At 47.6% G+C, this 19893-nt stretch overlaps 1 protein-coding gene across 2 annotated transcripts in view; it reads left to right on the forward strand.

Annotated features, from left to right (window-relative positions):
• Window positions 1–19893, forward strand: part of LOC134965026 (carcinoembryonic antigen-related cell adhesion molecule 16-like) — a 98343-nt gene that overhangs the window by 42991 nt on the left and 35459 nt on the right. For both annotated transcript variants that reach the window (XM_063941611.1, XM_063941612.1), the window contains exons 2-3: window positions 6873–7229; window positions 15474–15617. In XM_063941611.1, coding sequence (XP_063797681.1) covers window positions 6873–7229; window positions 15474–15617 — 501 coding nt within the window. The remainder of the gene's footprint in view (window positions 1–6872; window positions 7230–15473; window positions 15618–19893) is intronic.

Genomic DNA, 19893 nt, shown 5'->3' on the forward strand with positions numbered 1-19893 from the left:
GCCCCGATTACAGCACTAACAAGAAAAGGGTCTAATTCTGCAGCTTGACCACCTGAGGCACTAAAAGCCTTTTTGTTTCTAAAAGAGGCCTTCATGTCTGCTCCTATCCTTCGGCAACCTGATCTCAGTCGTCCTTTTCAGGTGGAGGTGGATGCTTCTGCAGTAGGAGTGGGGGCCGTCTTATCCCAGTACTTCGAGGATCAGAAAGCTCATCCTTGTGCTTATTTTTCCCGAAGATTCTCTCCGGCAGAACAAAACTACGCCATTGGAGAACAAGAATTGCTTGCCATAAAACTTGCTTTTGAAGAGTGGAGGTACTTACTGGAAGGAGCTCAGCACCCAATATCAGTAACCATAGATCACAAAAATCTTTCATATCTTCAGACCGCCCGATGTTTAAACCCACGGCAAGCCAGGCGGGCACTGTTCTTCTCACGTTTTTCTTTCAAGCTCAGTTATCGTCCAGGGTCTCTTAATCGGAAAGCAGATGCGCTCTCTCGTTCATTGAATTCAGATGAGTCCACAGATCTTCCGGACAGACAATTCATCCTAGATCCTGCCTCCTTTGCTGCAACTCATACTACTCCGTTTCTGCCACCGGGAAAAACCTTAGTTGCACCAGAATTCAGGAAAAAACTGCTCACGTGGGCTCATACCTCACCGTGTATGGGGCACGCAGGTAACCTCAAGACTCTTAAGTTCATCCAACGCTCCTATTGGTGGCCTCATCTGAAGATGGATATTTTGGAATTCATAGCTGCCTGCCCAAAGTGCGCCCAACATAAAAGTCCAAGAGGATCACCATCGGGTCTTCTTCATCCGCTATCGGTTCCACAAAAACCCTGGACACACATCTCCATGGAGTTTATAACTGACCTACCTGTCTCCAGAGGATGAAACACCATTTGGGTCATTGTGGACCGATTTTCCAAAATGGTGCACTTTGTCCCACTCACAGGTCTTCCAACCGCTCCACAACTATCAAAAATGTTCATATCAGACATCTTCCGGTTACATGGAGATAGTTTCAGATCGAGGGCCTCAGTTTGTGGCTAAATTCTGGAGAGCACTGAGTTCAGCTCTTGGAATGGAATTAAGTTTCTCTACTGCATACCATTCCCAAACGGATGGCCAGACTGAGTGAACCAAGACTTAGAGACTTTCCTACGACTCTTCATGTCTTCTTCTCAGGATGATTGGCTGGACTATCTTCCATTTGCTGAATTTGCTCACAATAATCTCTACCATTCCGCTACTCATTCCACACCCTTTTATGTGAATTATGGACTTCATCCACGTGTTCCTGCTTTCCAATCTCTCCCAGCTCTCGAAGCACCTGCTGCAGAGTTAGCCCTTCAGCAATTCACTAAAATGTGGAAGCAAGTTTATGAGGCTCTTCTTAAAACCAGGGCCGAAACTAGGATTTTTGACACCCGGGGCAAGGCAGTCATTTGGTGCCCCCCATGCACGCACACACTTTGGAACCATGTCAAAACACAGTAATGAACAGTTGGCAAAGTGACAACCAGCATCGTACGGGTGCATTCAGTACACATTCCCTAGGAAAATGGATATGAACACAAGAAAACTAACATGCACCTCAGATACAGTATTGTGGGGGACTCTGACTGTCCAACTGTTGTAGGACTATAAAGTCCAGTATGCCAGTCAGGACCTACGACCAATTAAAGAGGAGGAGTACCAACCTTCTGGGGAGGGGACACACACAATGTGGGTTATCCTGGATGCAGAGAGGAGTCCCTAGGACTGGCTGGTGTTATATACCTGATATAAGCTATGCAAACACTGTATCACACACCCTGGGGGGAGGACTCCAACTGGCCAACTGCTGTAGGACTACAAAGCCCTGCATGTAAGTTGGGACCTAGGACCACACATTGGGAGGCAACAGCTGTCCTGGCATATAGAGACCTCACCTCAGTGCCCAGACAAATTATCAGCAGCTGCTGCTTCCTCTCGCCATGCCACCCTCTGGTTGAGCTGGGAACAGGGCTGGGAGCACAGGAGTGTGTGAACAGCCACCCCCACCCCATTCATAAGTGTTCTAGTTGCCAAGGGGGGGGGGGGGGGTTGGTTTCCCAGGACTCCACATTGGTGGTATTGGGGAGCGGGGAGTGGCAGAAGGTAGCTTCTTAGGGCCCTGTCCTCTGTGGGAAGGGGGAGGCGCTAGGCAACAGGTCTGGGGGCAGACATCGCTTACATGGGCACAGGAGTGTGTGAGCGGCCATGGACCAACGCTTGGGAAGTGAGAGGGGGTAGCTGGAGAGTCCTTGGTCACCACCCCTGCCCCATTCAATAGTGTTCTAATTGCCGAGGAGGGGGGAGTTTCATTGGTGGTGCTGGGGAGCGGGTAACTACAGTGAGGGTTCTTGGACCCGGCAGAAGGTAGCCCCTTAGGGCTGAGAGGAAGGAGTGGAGACAGAGTACCCATCTCTGCACCCTCTCAGATTCTGCACCCGGGGCACTTTCTGAAGAGGACGTCCATGCTCCAAGATTAGTCCGGGCCTTTCATACCAAGAATCCGATGAAAGCACAAGGGTGTTCAGAGCCCACCCTAAAAAGGGCGGGTACTGTCAGGCTCCGGAGCCTTACCTCTGGCGGGTGCTCCCACGGGTTACTATCCCGCTGGTTGGCGCGGCTGCGGCGGCAGGTCCTTCTGGACGGATGTGCAGCTGCCGAGGGCCGAGGGTCTGGAGAGCCGGGTGCTGTGGCGGGGATCGCTGCGGTAAGGTCCTCGAGTGGTGACACAGTATAGTGTGTCAGAGACAAAAGCTGGCTAAAGCTGTGTGCTAACAGCTAAGTATGTCTCCTGTGCTGGGGGCAGCCATGTTGGAGACCAGAGTATTACCAATGAAGTTCCCACTCTGTGTCCAGCCAATCCTGTGTGTTCTCCCCTTACAAAAGGGGTCTGGCTCAGAGGGAGAGTGCCAGTGCTTCATGTTACCTCCTTGTGAAAGGTTCTCCAGCTCTGTGCTCCCAGTTTACTTCTGGTTCCCTGGTCCTGGTTGCTCTCATCTATCGGTTACCTAAATGCTGCTGCAGTCCTGCTGTCTAAGTCCGTTGCCACTCGTGGAAGCGCTCACGGGGTCCCAGGTCATAGAGGAGCTCCAGGTGCTAACGGCGGTTTCCACAGACGTCTTTATTTCTTCAAAGTCCAAGTTCTTCAGCCTCATCTTTCAATTACAAATCACAGTCTTCATTTCTTCAAAGTCCAAGTTCTTCAGCCTCGTCTTTCAATCACAAACCACAGTCCTCATTTCTTCAAAGTCCAAGTTCTTCAGCCTCGTCTTTCAATTACAAACCACAGTCTTCATTTCTTCAAAGTCCAAGTTCTTCTGCCTCGTCTTTTAATCATAAAACACAGTCTTCAGTTCTTCTTTACCGGAGTTCTTCAGCTTCACTCTTCAAGTCATTTAACCATAGACTCTAATTCTTCCAGTTTCTTCAATTGCTCCAATATTCGTGTACAGCCTTATTATTCATTAAATCTACAGTTATCTTCCTACGAAGTCCTCCTTATCTTTACGCCCTCCGGCCAACGTTAACACTTAGCTAGGCTTCCACCCCATGAGGAGGAATTACATTCAGCCACCTCGTTTACTCTCCTCACAGGTAGCTGTCCCTTCAGCCAAAACTCGGTTGTCGGAACCCCAACTTACGCCGAGCGTGACAATATGTCCAGTGATCCTGCCATATATGTCCATTGATACTGCCTTATACTGTATGTCCAGCGGTACTGCCGTATAAATCCAGTGATCCTGCCGTATAATTCCAGTGATCTTGCCATATAAGTTCAGTGATCCTGCCGTATATTTCCATTGATACTGACGTATATGTTCAGCGGTACTGTCATATAAATCCAGTGATCCTACCGTATAATTCCAGTGATCCTGCCGTATAATTCCAGTGATACTGACGTATAAGTCCAGTGATCCTGCAGTATAGTTCCAGGGATCCTGCCGTATAATTCCATATAATTCCGTATAAATCCAGTCCAGTGGTGCTGCCATATAAGTTCAGTGGTGATGCCCTGTGCTATATATTATTTACTCCAAATAAAGGGGTTGTTAATATTTAATCAAAATAATTTTCACAAGGTTTGCCCTGTGTGGTGTAGAGGTACGCTCTCCTGTATCGCATATTGTTATATAACTCCAGAAAATAATGGAGAACAAAACTTTGGAGGATAAAATAGGCAAAGATCAAGAACCACTTCCTCCTAGTGCTGAAGCTGCTGCCACTAGTCATGACATAGACAATGAAATGCCATCAACGGCGTCTGCCAAGGCTGATGCCCAATGTGATAGTAGAGGGCATGTAAAATCCAAAATGTCAAAGTTCAGTAAAAAGACCCCAAAAAAGAAATTTAAATGGTCTGAGGAGAAACGTAAACTTGCCAATATGCCATTTACGACACGGAGTGGCAAGAAATGGCTAAGGCCCTGGCCTATGTTCATGACTAGTGGTTCAGCTTCACATGACGATGGAAGCCCTCATCCTCCCGCTAGAAAAATGATAAGAGTTAAGCTGGAAAAAGCACAGAAAAGAACTGTGCATTCTAAGATGGTATCATAAAGTCCAAGTGTTTCGGCGGTTGTGATGCCTGACCTTCCCAACACTGGACGGGAGAAGGTGGCTCCTTCAACCATTTGCACGCCCCCTGCAAGTGCTGGAAGGCGCACCCACAGTCCAGTTTCTGATGTTCAAATTGAAGATGTCACTGTTGAAGTACACCAGGATGAGGATATGGGTGTTGCGGGTGCTGAGGAGGAAGTTGACGATGAGGATTCTGATGGTGATGTAGTTTGTTTAAATCAGGCACCGGGGGAGACACCTGTTGTCCATGGGATGAAGAAGCCATTGTGATGCCTGGGCAAACTACCAAAAAAGCCACCTCTTCGGTGTGTAATTATCTCTCCAGAAATCTGGACAACAGGTGTCAAGCCATGTGTTGCCTCTGTCAATCTGTAATAAGTAGGGGTAAGGATGTTAACCACCTAGGAAAATCTTCCCTTATATGTCACCTGCTGCGCATTCATAAGAAGTCAGTGTAAAGTTGTGAAACTTTGTGTAAGAGCTTAAGCAGTCCTCTGACACCTAAATCCCTTCTTCCTCTTGTACCCAAGCTCCTGCAAGCCACACCACCAACTCCCTCAATGTCAACTTCCTCCTCAGTCAGGAACATCAGTAGTCCTGCAGGCCATGTCACTGGCAAGACTGAGGAGTCCTCTCCTAACCGGGATTCCTCCAGGGGATCCTTGAGTGGTACGCCTGCTGTTGATGCCGCTGCTGTTGTTGCTGCTGGGAGTCAATCGTCATCCCAGAGGGGAAGTCGGAAGACCACTTGTACTACTTCAACTAAGCAATTGACTATCCAACAGTCCTTTGTGAGGAAGATGAAATATGACAGCAGTCATCCTTTTGCAAAGCAGATAATTGAGGCCTTGACAGCTATGTTGGTGTTAGACGTGTGTCTGGTATCCACCATTAGTTCAGTGGGACCTAGAGAATTTTTTGAGATACTGTGTCCCCGGTATCAAATCCCATCTAGGTTCCACTTCACTAGGCAGGCGATACCGAGAATGTACAGAGACATCAGAAAAAGTGTCCTCAGTGTCCTAAAAAATGCACGGACATGTGGACAAGTGGAACAGGGCAGGCTAAGGACTATATGACTGTGACAGCCCACTGGGTAGATGTATGGCCTCCCGCAGCAACAACAGCAGCGACACCAGAAGCAGCATCTTGCAAACGCCAGCTCGGTCCTAGGCAGGCTGCGCTATGTATTACCGCTTTCCGTAAGAGGCACACCGCTGACAACCTCTTACGGAAACTGAGCGACATCGTCGCACACTGGCTTACCCCTTACTCTATCCATTACATTAGCCATCTTGGGGCTTCCAGGCCGATAGGCCAGGTGCTGTGTTACGGAGTCAGGGGATCTGGGCGTGGCTGTGGTGGGGAGGTACTTCTATGACATCACACGCAGAGGAGGCTCCGGGGCTCAGAGAGTATGGGGCACAGGGAGGGCTATGCAAGGCTTCCGCTGCGGCGCTTTCATACACATCTAGGCCGGTGTCCGCAGCAGCTTTTGTTCCACCTGTGCCGTGGCCAGGGAGTGGGGATTGTTGATGCCGGAGGGGGCAGGCGGACTGTCAGCAGGACATAGGATGCTGCAGTAAAAGGATTTTTATTTTTTCCTATCTACAGCGCAGAGACTTGCTGCAGATGCAGTGGCATACCCTCCAACTGTACCTTTTTGGCAGGTACAGTACCTTTTTTTATGGTCTGTACCGGTTTTTGGCTCTCCAAACGTCCATTGAAAGTATAGGAAAGGGGCGTGGAAGCGCCACTTTACCCTTGGCCACAGCCCCTTTTCAAATTTGTAGCGATTTTTATGTGTAAATTGTTGGAGGGTATGTTGCTGCAGATGCAGTGGGCCTGTTTTAGGGTGTGGACCTGGAGCTGCAGCTCCATCAGCCCCATTGTTAATCCTGCTCTGGGAACACACAGCAGCCAAAGGGCAAAGCCTCCCATTGGATGTAACCTGTGTGGTAGGGCGTATCTCGCCCAATCAGGTGTGGACTGGGTGTGATAGACCTTCTGTTAACCCAATGAGAGCTCCTAGCCACACCCAGCATTAGACACACAGGCACAGAGTCACAGATCTGAGCTATTATATATATATATATATATATCTCACCCCTCCCATGAGACCATGGTTAAAAGAGGGAATAAGAGATGACCCTGATTGAGTACTAGTACTAGTACCACTCCTAAGGCTACAGCTGTATTTATCATAAAACAACAATTTACAATAACAATGTGATGTCTGGATTTTTCTCTTCCAGGTCTCCTCAGTCTGTGGATGGATCTGACCAGTGGAGCAATCAATATTCAGCTGATTCCTCAGTATCCAGTTATCGGGGAATCTGCCACCCTTAACGTTACTGGTGTCACTGGGAAGATTCTGTCTTTTGCTTGGTTTAAAGGACCGAAAACTGCATTTGATTATGAAATCCTTGTATATCTTCCTGCTTCTCCTGTTTCACTAGCTACTGGACCCCTACACATCTCTCGGGCCAGGCCTTTCCCTGATGGCTCATTACTTTTCTCAGATCTCAGTATAATAGATAGTGATATTTACACAGTGAAAATACTGACAGATAAACAAGTAGAAGAAGCCTCTGTGACCCTGGCTGTCTATGGTGAGTAACATGTTATCACTGCCCCAGGCAGCCGTGTGATGTATAATGAGCTGTGTCTCCTCTGTGTGTGGCTGGGTACAGTGGTAGCTCTAGCTCTGACCGGTTACTCACTATCCCAGGTGTCTGGGACTCAGGGTCGACACCAATTAGGTCAATACCACTTAGGTCGACACCAATTGGTCGACACACCTCAGGTCGACGTGGACAAAAGGTCGACATGGTAAAAGGTCGACATGGGTTTTTAAAAACAATTTGGTGTAGTTTTCTCCGTAATGTGACCGGGAACCCCAATTAGTGCACCGTGTACCCTCGCATGGCTCGTTTTACCGTTCCCAATTGTAGTCCACGTGGGTCGTAAAGTATGAAAAAGTTCAACATTTTTTTAAAAATGTGAAAAACTCATGTCGATCTTTATCCATGTCGACCTTGTCCACGTAGACCTTTCGTCCATGTCGACCTATTTCAGGTGTCGACCTGGAGTCCGGATACACTATCCCAGCGGCTCCTCACTGCGTAATGAACTTGCTCTGTCTATCTCCCATAAGCCCTTGTTACCAGGCTGGAAACCATATGGTGTGACCAGCAATTAGGGAGATGTGAACTGATTATGATTCGCTGGCAGGGTCGAACTGCGCCATTGGGGAGCCAGGTACTTCCCCTTGTGGGCCCCACTTCTTCAAGGCCCCTCCCAGGGCTAACTTACTGTATAGGCACACTGGGCAGCTGTCCAGGGCCCCACTAATCTAGGGGCCTTCAAGCAGGTGTGAATTACATACAATCAGGTAGGCCAGGCAGCATTATCTACCTCTGCCCAGCCTGCTGCCAGAGAGTGAATGGCTGTCAGCCAGTGACGTGCGATGGGGTGAGGCAGGTGAGGCAGAGCCTTTCCTGTCATACTAACGTTTGTTCCAGTGTTTTGACTGTATAAAGTATATGAAAAATACAAAGAATACTGTATGTTTGAAATATCTACTTTGCATTATTCTAATAATTTTTATAGCCAAAACTCTGGAGTAAAAAGTCTATGGCAGGTGAGGAAGTGCCTCACCTGGCTAACTTTTCCGCACATCTCTGATCAAAACTCACCAAATTTCCAGGACTTTATACTGCTGCACCTGTGTATAATGCCCAGATGTACCCTTTAGCTCATATATTGCATGTAATTCTGGCTCTGGTGCTAGCCAGTGCCTCCTGAGCTATTTAGCTCAGCGCACGTCCCTGCTGTCAGCATGCTGATTGGTGGATGGCTGGAGCTATCTAACAAAGTGTTTACATCCATTAACTATATAGAAGCATGTGTGGAGACAGCAAAGACAGCAGGACGAGTAATTTTTCTATTATTATTATTATTTTTATTTTTTTATTTATACCTATGAATGGGGGCCTAGTACAGATGGGTCCTCAGTTATCTTGGCTGACTGAGGCGTTAGTCGTGATCGGGCATACGCAGCATGCCTGGGCACAAGGAGGCGCGCCTTGTCGAAGGGAGGCGCACAGAGCGTTTGGCGTTACCTTTGAGTGTAATACCTAAGATCATCCACTAGATGTCGCTTTTTAAAATCATCAATGCGCTTGCGTGTGGTCTCCATTAAAATACAATACTGAACTACAGCGTAAGAACTACTTTACTGGTGCGTCTCATTACGCTACATTATGCTACAGTATGTCATACAGTATATACCAGTATATACAGTACAGATGCAAATAGTACAGCATATACAGATGCAAATGAACATGTTACAGATACAGTATGGTCTATTGATGTTAGTGATATGTGAGCATCCAAATCCCATAGTATTAAGTATAATAGGGAGAGATAAAAGCGTCTCCCTAAGATCCTGGATACCAAATCACTGTGTGAATAGTTTATACAGAAGCAAATGAACGTGTTAAAACACTTGTCTATGCAGACACAAATAATGTGTGAAATGAATAATGTAGCTCATTGACTTTAAAGTATGTACAGTGCACTAAATGAGCGTCCGAGTCCCCTAACGGCATAAACGAACACCAATGGGAAGGAATCGCTGCTTGCATTACTTTTACACATAAACTTGTGTATCTTCCATGCAGCAACGTGGGCTAGCAGTAAAGGCTCCCGCCTCCCACGCTGAGGGTCCCGGGTTCCCAAAGTGCCAATCTAAATTTTTTTCCCTGCTGACATTCACTTTATTACTTTTTTTTCTGTGTAATTCATTGTAAAACATTCAATGGAAGGGTCACACAGGTTTCACATAAATCAGCGTAAATCTGCAGGAGCAACACATTCCGCTATCTAAAATACACAGCGATAATGAGCACCTGTAGACATACCAGTAAATATAAATTAGTGTATTCTGATGCAACTAACTGTTCGAGCAACACAGTACTGTAGATCGTCGGCGTTAGAGAATCTGTGTTGTACTTTATACAACTCGGTAATTTACTAAGAATTTGTATTCTCAATCACTGCCGACAATAGCCAAACACTGCCGGGAAAGCATAGAATTCGATAAAAAGACGAGCTTTCAAATAGACCTGCTTTATGCTGGCGTGTTCAGATAGTCATGCACGGATCACTGAGATCCGTGCATGCTTCTCTGTGAAAAAGGGTCAGAAATAGTTTTTAAAAAAAAATTAAAGAATTGCGTGGGGTCCCCCCTCCTAAGCATAACCAGCCTTGGGCTCTTTGAGCCGGTCCTGGTAGTTTAAACACCGGGGAAAAATTTACTGGGGTACCCCTGTATTTAGACAAACAGCACCAGGCTCTTGGGCCAGCCCTGGTTCCAAAAATACGGGGGACAAAAGATGTATGGGTCCCCCGTATTTTTAAAACCAGCACTGGGCTCCACTAGCCGAGAGATAATGCCACAGCCGGGGGACACATTTATGTAGGTCCCTGTGGCCGTGGCATTATCCCCCCAACTAGTCACCCCTGGCCGGGGTACCCTGGGGGAGTGGGGACCCCTTAAATCAAGGGGTTCCCCCCACTCCAGGCACCCAAGGGCCAGGGGTGAAGCCTGAGGCTGTCCCCCCCCATCCCTGGGCGGTGGATGGGGGGCTGATAGCCTTTTTGTGTGTAAAAAAAAAAAAGAATATTGTCTTTTGTTTTAGAACTACAAGTCCCAGCAAGCATCCCCCGCTTGCTGGTACTTGGAGAACCACAAGTACCAGTATGCGGGGAAATAACGGGCCCACTGGTACCTGTAGTTCTGCAACAAAAGAAATACCCAAATAAAAACAAGACACACACACACCGTGACAGTAAAATTTTATTAAAACACACTTACACACTCATACATACCTACATCACACGCCGAGAATCACGTCCACTTGTCCAGTAGAATCCACTGGGTACCTGTAAGGAATAAAATTATACTTACGGACCATCCGCTTTGTGCCTATGGAGTGAGGGGGACATTTACTAAGCAGTGATAAGAGCGGAGAAGTGAGCCAGTGGAGAAGTGGCCACATCAACCAATCAGCAGCTCTGTATCATTTTATAGTATGCAAACTATAGATGTAACTTCAGTGCTGATTGGCTGCCATGGACAACTTCTCCACTGGCTCACTTCTCCGCTCTTATCACTGCTTAGTAAATGTCCCCCTCAATCTTGCAGGATGGATATCTTGCAATCCCTCTCCAGAAACCTCTGTCTAACATGAAATGTTTTTTTGAAAATTACACTGTGCTTTTTTTCGCAGCCGTGCGAATGGGTCTGAACTGCGGCTGCACGCGGGCACCAATGCGCATGTGCGTTGTTGCCTGGCGATGGCCGTCGCCAGGAAGCGGCCAGGGCAATGACAGAATTGTTCGCAGCGGAGAACTCTAGAAGATTGACAGGCAGAAGGCGGATCTGGGTGTCAACTGACCCTCTTTCGGGCAGTGGTGAGGCAAACGCAGGCATGTCGAGGCGTTTGCAGGGCGGGTGTCTGACGTCAATTCTGGGACCTGACAGGCTGAAGTGATCGCAGTGGGCTACTCAGAAACTGCACAAAATGTTTTTGCATAGCTCGGCTGCACAATCGATCGCACCCTTGCTATGCAAAAAAATCCTCCCCCATAGGCGGTGTCTTTCTGATCGCGTGGGATGCAAAATGTTGCAGTGTGCGATCGACTCGGAATGACCCCCAATGCCTTTCTTTCCTGCAAAATAAAAAGTCTGACAAACAACAAATAAAAGAGGGAAGGAGGGAAATGTACAAAAAAAAGAGGCATAAAGCCTGAATTTCCCAGCTAAATACACCCCCTGTGAAACTAATACCCCTTTTCCACTACCTTTTAAAACAAGGGTAAATGCGCGGGGGTGTGCATTTACCCGTGTTTTTCCCTAGTGGAAAAGGGTCCCACTGCAAATTCCCGGAGTAGCTTGCCGGGTTGAACACGTGTTCAAACCGGTAAGCTGTGTAGTGTGAACGGGAGCCGTGTCGCCAGTGTATGGGAGGGCGGCGCTGGGAGATCATGTGATCTCCCAGCGCCGCCCCTGCCGCGTCAGCAGCAGCGTCACCAACCCGGCAATATGCCGGGTTGCGAGCGCTGTCTGAAAGGGGGCTGTAGCACGGGTCGCAGCCGTGTCAGGCGACCCGTGCTACAGAGGTGGAAAAGGGGTATAATTGGATTCAAAAAACACAACAATAAATCTCATAGTGCCCTGTACAAAATAAGAATAATCTTTCTCAGACTTGGGATTTAAGGTCCATCCAGCTCATAAAGAGGCCTCCATCATTAAAACATTATTATTCCTTAGTATTTGATAAAACAAACAAAAAGAATTAAAAAACAAAAACAAAAAAACAGTCCTGTAATATGGTAACTGTAAGCTAGAGATGTGCGGCGGGCACTTTTCGTGTTTTGGTTGTGGTTCTGAATCCCTGCTCGTGTTTTGGATCTGGATTGGTTTTGCCAAAACCACCCTTTCGGGTTTTGGTTTTGGATCTGGATGATTTCTGAAAACCCCCCCACAAAAACAGCTAAAATCACAGAATTTTGTGGGTAATTTTGATCCTATGGTATTATTAACCTAAATAACATTAATTTCCACTCATTTCCAGTCTATTCTGAACACCTCACACCTCACAATATTGTTTTTAGGCCAAAAGGTTGCACTGAGGTAACTGGATGACTTTGCTAAGCGACACAAGTGTGCGGCAAAAACACCTGGCCCATCTAGGAGTGGCACTGCAGTGTCAGACAGGATGGCACTTTTAAAAACTAAGCCCCAAACAGAGCATCATGCAAACAAGTAAAAGAGGTGCAATAAGGTAGCTGGATGACTAAGCTAAGCGACACAAGTGTGCAGCACAAACACCTGGCCCATCTGGGAGTGGCACTGCAGTGTCGGACAGGATGGCACTTTTAAAAACTAGGCTCCAAACCACATGATGCAAAGAAAAAAAAAAGAGGTGCACCGATGTAGCTGGATGACTAAGCTAAGTGACACAAGTGTGTGGCACAAACACCTGGCCCATCTGGGAGTGGCACGCAGTGGCTGAATGTCGAAAGTGGCCCGCAATTTTTCAGGCCACCGACAGTATCTCCTGCATGCCCCTGTCATTTAAAAAAAATTCTGCACCACCAAATTAATTGTATGTGCAAAACATGGGACATGCTGGAATTTGCCCAGATGTAATGAACGCACAATATTGGTGGCGTTGTCCAATATCACAAATCCCCAGGAGAGTCTAAGTGGGGTAAGCCATTGTGCGATGATGTCCCTCAGTTTTCGTAAGAGGTTGTCAGCGGTGTGCCTCTTACAGAGACCGGTGATACACAGCATAGCCTGCCTAGGAACGAGCTGGTGTTTGTGAGATGCTGCTACTGGTGCCGCTGCTGTTGTTTCTGCAGGAGGCAGTAAATCTACCCAGTGGGCCGTCACAGTCATGTAGTCCTTAGTTTGCCCTGCTCCACTTGCCCACATGTCCGTGGTTAAGTGGAAACTGGGTACAACTACATTTTTCAGGACACTGAGGACACTTTTCTTAGTGTCCCTGTACAGTCTGGGAATCACTTTCCTAGTGAAGTGGAATCTAGATGGGATTTGGTATCGGGGACACACTACCTCCATTAATTGTCTGAATCCCACTGCACTAATGGCGGATACCGGATGCACGTCCAACACCAACATAGCTGTCAAGACTTCAGTTATCCGCTTTGCAACAGGATGACTGCTGTCATATCTTCCTCTCAAAGCACTGTTGGACAGTCAATTGCTTAGTTGACGTTAGTACAAGTGGTCTTCCGACTTCCCCTCTGGGATGACGATCGACTCCCAGCAGCAGCAACAACAGCAGCAGCAGTATGAGGAAGTGGTTCTTGATCTTTTCCTATTTTATCCTCCAAATTTTTGTTCTCTATCATTTTTCTGGAGTTATAGAACAATATGTGACACAGGAGAGCGTACCCCTACAGCACACAGGGCAAACCCTGTAAAATTATTTGGATTAACTATTAATAACCCCTTTATTTGGAGTAAATAATATACAGCACAGGACACCACCACTGGACTCATACGGCAGCACCATTGGACTGGACTTATATGGCAGTACCCCTGGACTTATATGGCAGCACAACTGGACTGGACTTACTGTATATGGCAGTACCCCATTACCTATACAGCAGCACCACTCGACTTATATGGCAGTACCACTGGACTGGACTTATACGGCAGTACCCCTGGACTTATATGGCAGCACCACTGGACTTATATGGCAGCACCACTGGACTAGACTAATATGGCAGTACCCCTGGACTTATACGGTAGTATCCCTGGACTTACATGGCAGCATCACTGGACTTATATGGCAAAACCACTGGACTGGACTTGTACGGCAGTATCCCTTGAACTTATGGCAGCACAGGACACCACCACTGGACTGATGCAGCACAATACAGCACCACTGGACTGGACTTATACAGCAGCACTACTGGACTTATGGCAGCACAGGACACCACCACTGTACTTATGGCAGCACAGGACACCACCACTGGACTTATGGCAGCACAGGACACCACCACTGGACTTATGGCAGCACAGGACACCACCACTGGACTGATGCAGCACAACACAGCACTACTGGACTGGACTTATACAGCAGCCCCACTGGACTTATGGCAGCACAGGACACCACCACTGGACTTATGGCAGCACAGGACACCACCACTGGACTTATGGCAGCACAGGACACCACCACTGGACTGATGCAGCACAACACAGCACTACTGGACTGGACTTATACAGCAGCCCCACTGGACTTATGGCAGCACAGGACACCACCACTGGACTTATGGCAGCACAGGACACCACCACTGGACTGATGCAGCACAATACAGCACCACTGGACTGGAATTATACAGCAGCACTACTGGACTTATGGCAGCACAGGACACCACCACTGTACTTATGGCAGCACAGGACACCACCACTGGACTTATGGCAGCACAGGACACCACCACTGGACTGATGCAGCACAACACAGCACCACTGGACTGGACTTATACAGCTGCCCCACTGGACTTATGGCAGCACAGGACACCACCACTGGACTTATGGCAGCACAGGACACCACCACTGGACTTATGGCAGCACAGGACACCACCACTGTGACTGGACTGATACAGCACAAGACACCACCACTGGACTGTTGCAGCACAAGACAGCACTGGAATGACACAAAAGAGCAGGTTGCCACCTCACGCGCCAAACCACATTCCCGCACAGACACTGAGGAGACACGTCCTCTCACTACACTCTCCAGGACTGGAGTGAAAATGGCAACGACGCGCGGCTCCTTATATTGAATCCAAAGCCCGTGAGAATCCGACAGCGGGATGATGAAGTTTTGCCTCGTTATGGGTTCCAAGTCTGGCGGGAAAACCTGAGCCGGACTAGGATCTGGGCATCGGGACGTAATGTTTGGGGGGGTTTGGTTCTCAGGGAACCGAACCCGCTCATCACTACTGTAAATGTACTGTAATTCGCTTACTTATATGTAGAATTGAAGTTTTGAGGTACTGTATGAAATCTTCAATTTGGGGGAGGAGCCAGAACATTAATTATTGTCATACTTCTTTCAATCATGTGAACTATAACAATATTCAGGTATATATAAACAAATACAACATATGCCACAGGTGGCAGTATATTGGAGGCAGAATAGAAATGATCTTACGTTAATTGTATTTTTTTTTGTCCAGTTCACTTCCTTTTATTTGTTACTTGGTCTGTGATAGTATGATAAGAACTTACACTTCCATTTACTGTACAGGTGCCTGCGGATGTTCTGCTGGGCTCAGTGCTGGAGGGATAGCTGGAATCATCTGTGGGACAGTCCTGGGAATCGTGCTGATTGTTAGTGCAACCTTTCTGCTGTATAAGAGATGTGTCCTTCCTGTGACAGAGGAGCAGAGAGGTGATGGGAGAGACGTGTATAATAACATTGGTGAATATGGTGTAGTATACTGTATAAGAGATGTGTCCTTCCTGTGACAGAGGAGCAGAGAGGTAATGGGGGAGACGTGTATAATAACATTGGTGAATATGGTGTAGTATACTGTATAAGAGATGTGTCCTTCCTGTGAGAGAGGAGCAGAGAGGTAATGGGAGAGACGTGTATAATAACATTGGTGAATATGGTGCAGTATACTGTATAAGAGATGTGTCCTTCCTGTGAGAGAGGAGCAGAGAGGTAATGGGGGAGACATGTATAATAACATTGGTGAATATGGTATAGTATACTGTATAAGAGATGTGTCCTTCCTGTGAGAGAGGAGCAGAGAGGTAATAGGAGAGACGTGTATAATAACATTGGTGAATATGGTGTAGTATACTGTATAAGAGATGTGTCCTTCCTGTGAGAGAGGAGCAGAGAGGTAATGGGAGAGACGTGTATAATAACATTGGTGAATATGGTGTAGTATACTGTATAAGAGATGTGTCCTTCCTGTGAGAGAGGAGCAGAGAGGTAATGGGAGAGACGTGTATAATAACATTGGTGAATATGGTGTAGTATACTGTATAAGAGATGTGTCCTTCCTGTGACAGAGGAGCAGAGAGGTAATGGGAGAGACATGTATAATAACATTGGTGAATATGGTGTAGTATACTGTATAAGAGATGTGTCCTTCCTGTGCGAGAGGAGCAGAGAGGTAATGGGAGAGACGTGTATAATAACATTGGTGGATATGGTGTAGTATACTGTATAAGAGATGTGTCCTTCCTGTGCGAGAGGAGCAGAGAGGTAATGGGGGAGACATGTATAATAACATTGGTGGATATGGTGTAGTATACTGTATAAGAGATGTGTCCTTCCTGTGAGAGAGGAGCAGAGAGGTAATGGGAGAGACGTGTATAATAACATTGGTGAATATGGTGTAGTATACTGTATAAGAGATGTGTCCTTCCTGTGAGAGAGGAGCAGAGAGGTAATGGGAGAGACGTGTATAATAACATTGGTGAATATGGGGTAGTATACTGTATAAGAGATGTGTCCTTCCTGTGAGAGAGGAGCAGAGAGGTAATGGGGAGAGACATGTATAATAACATTGGTGAATATGGGGTAGTATACTGTATAAGAGATGTGTCCTTCCTGTGAGAGAGGAGCAGAGAGGTAATGGGGGGAGACGTGTATAATAACATTGGTGAATATGGTGTAGTATACTGTATAAGAGATGTGTCCTTCCTGTGAGAGAGGAGCAGAGAGGTAATGGGGGAGACATGTATAATAACATTGGTGAATATGGTGTAGTATACTGTGTAAGAGATGTGTCCTTCCTGTGAGAGAGGAGCAGAGAGGTAATGGGGGAGACGTGTATAATAACATTGGTGAATATGGTGTAGTATACTGTATAAGAGATGTGTCCTTCCTGTGAGAGAGGAGCAGAGAGGTAATGGGGGAGACATGTATAATAACATTGGTGAATATGGTGTAGTATACTGTATAAGAGATGTGTCCTTCCTGTGAGAGAGGAGCAGAGAGGTAATGGGGGAGACATGTATAATAACATTGGTGGATATGGTGTAGTATACTGTATAAGAGATGTGTCCTTCCTGTGAGAGGAGCAGAGAGGTAATGGGGGAGACGTGTATAATAACATTGGTGGATATGGTGTAGTATACTGTATAAGAGATGTGTCCTTCCTGTAAGAGAGGAGCAGAGAGGTAATGGGAGAGACGTGTATAATAACATTGGTGAATATGGTGTAGTATACTGTATAAGAGATGTGTCCTTCCTGTGAGAGAGGAGCAGAGAGGTGATGGGAGAGACATGTAAAATAACATTGGTGGATATGGTGTAGTATACTGTATAAGAGATGTGTCCTTCCTGTGCGAGAGGAGCAGAGAGGTAATGGGAGAGACGTGTATAATAACATTGGTGGATATGGTGTAGTATACTGTATAAGAGATGTGTCCTTCCTGTGCGAGAGGAGCAGAGAGGTAATGGGGGAGACATGTATAATAACATTGGTGAATATGGTGTAGTATACTGTATAAGAGATGTGTCCTTCCTGTGAGAGAGGAGCAGAGAGGTAATGGGAGAGACGTGTATAATAACATTGGTGAATATGGTGTAGTATACTGTATAAGAGATGTGTCCTTCCTGTGAGAGAGGAGCAGAGAGGTAATGGGAGAGACGTGTATAATAACATTGGTGAATATGGTGTAGTATACTGTATAAGAGATGTGTCCTTCCTGTGAGAGAGGAGCAGAGAGGTAATGGGGGAGACATGTATAATAATAACATTGGTGAATATGGTGTAGTATACTGTATAAGAGATGTGTCCTTCCTGTGAGAGAGGAGCAGAGAGGTAATGGGGGAGACATGTATAATAACATTGGTGAATATGGTGTAGTATACTGTATAAGAGATGTGTCCTTCCTGTGAGAGAGGAGCAGAGAGGTAATGGGAGAGACGTGTATAATAACATTGGTGAATATGGTGTAGTATACTGTATAAGAGATGTGTCCTTCCTGTGAGAGAGGAACAGAGAGGTAATGGGAGAGACGTGTATAATAACATTGGTGAATATGGGGTAGTATACTGTATAAGAGATGTGTCCTTCCTGTGAGAGAGGAGCAGAGAGGTAATGGGGGAGACATGTATAATAACATTGGTGAATATGGTGTAGTATACTGTATAAGAGATGTGTCCTTCCTGTGAGAGAGGAGCAGGGAGGTAATGGGAGAGACGTGTATAATAACATTGGTGAATATGGTGTAGTATACTGTATAAGAGATGTGTCCTTCCTGTGAGAGAGGAGCAGAGAGGTAATGGGGGGGAGACATGTATAATAACATTGGTGAATATGGTGTAGTATACTGTATAAGAGATGTGTCCTTCCTGTGAGAGAGGAGCACAGAGGTAATGGGGGGAGACATGTATAATAACATTGGTGAATATGGTGTGGTATACTGTATAAGAGATGTGTCCTTCCTGTGAGAGAGGAGCAGAGAAGTAATGGGGAGAGACGTGTATAATAACATTGGTGAATATGGTGTGGTATACTGTATAAGAGATGTGTCCTTCCTGTGAGAGAGGAGCAGAGAGGTAATGGGGGAGACATGTATAATAACATTGGTGAATATTGTGTAGTATACTGTATAAGAGATGTGTCCTTCCTGTGAGAGAGGAGCAGAGAGGTAATGGGAGAGACGTGTATAAGGAGAGAGTATTGACTGCATAGGAGAGAAAAGAGTTAAACATCTGGGGAGGGGTGGACCTAGCTGTGAGGAAAGTACAGCCTTCTTTAGGGGGAGGGCTTGATATATATAGGGAAGGTGAAGCCATCTTAAGTCTCTTGGTGATTTGGTTTGGTGAGTGCTGCAGTGCCAGCAAATCTTGTTTTATTGGGCTGAATCTTGCTGTGTCTATAGTATATAGGCTGACCCACTCTTGGTGCTCTCCTCTACAGTATCCCCTTACCATTTGAATTTAATTAACCCTCCCGGTATTGTTTTTTGTCTGCTGAGATGTCCGCTCGTCCCCAGCGCGTGCTGAGGGCCCCGGCTCGGTACCGTGGGTCGGACGGCCGAGCGGGCCCTGAGGCGGCGGTGGGCGGCGTAGGGGACGGGGCTCCTTCCCCTAGGGCCTCATCAAATGCGCCCACAGGCAGCGCTGGCGGGGCCCGGGCGGTCTCGCCGCCGGGTGCCGAGTCGGGCACTCCGGCCAGACGAGGGCGGCGTGGGGGACCAGGGGTCCCTGCAGGCCGCTCGAGTGTCAGCGGGCGGCGGCCGTCCCCGCCGGGAGCCGCCGAGCCCGGGATCATTGCGGGCGCCCGAGTGGGTCAGACACGGTCTCTCCTGCCTCGCCGCGGTCGGCTGTTCGGGCCGGGCGGGGGGAGAGGATGGTTGAGGGAGCTGGCGGTCGCCGCGCGGGGACTATACAGGAGCCTCGCGCGGCGGCCGAAGAGGAGGAGCAGTCCGGGAGGACGTTGGCGGGAGGACGTGGGGCGCGCGCACGAGGTGCGCGCGCACCCATGCTCGCTCCGGACGCCGCTGGCCGCGCACGTGCGCGCGCAGCGGCGCCAGCATTGCACAGGCCACCTTCTTCTTCTCCCCGGATGCCGGAGTTCGGCAGGGGGAGAGACAGGTTTAGGGGGGTGCAGCGTGTGCCTCGGGGAGGCAGCGCTGGGCGCATGGACAGGGCAAAGAGCGATGGGGGCACAGCAGGGGCAGCAAGAGATGGCCGC

Source organism: Pseudophryne corroboree, chromosome 10 (genome assembly GCF_028390025.1).
Source record: "Pseudophryne corroboree isolate aPseCor3 chromosome 10, aPseCor3.hap2, whole genome shotgun sequence".
NCBI classification, from domain to species: domain Eukaryota; kingdom Metazoa; phylum Chordata; class Amphibia; order Anura; family Myobatrachidae; genus Pseudophryne; species Pseudophryne corroboree.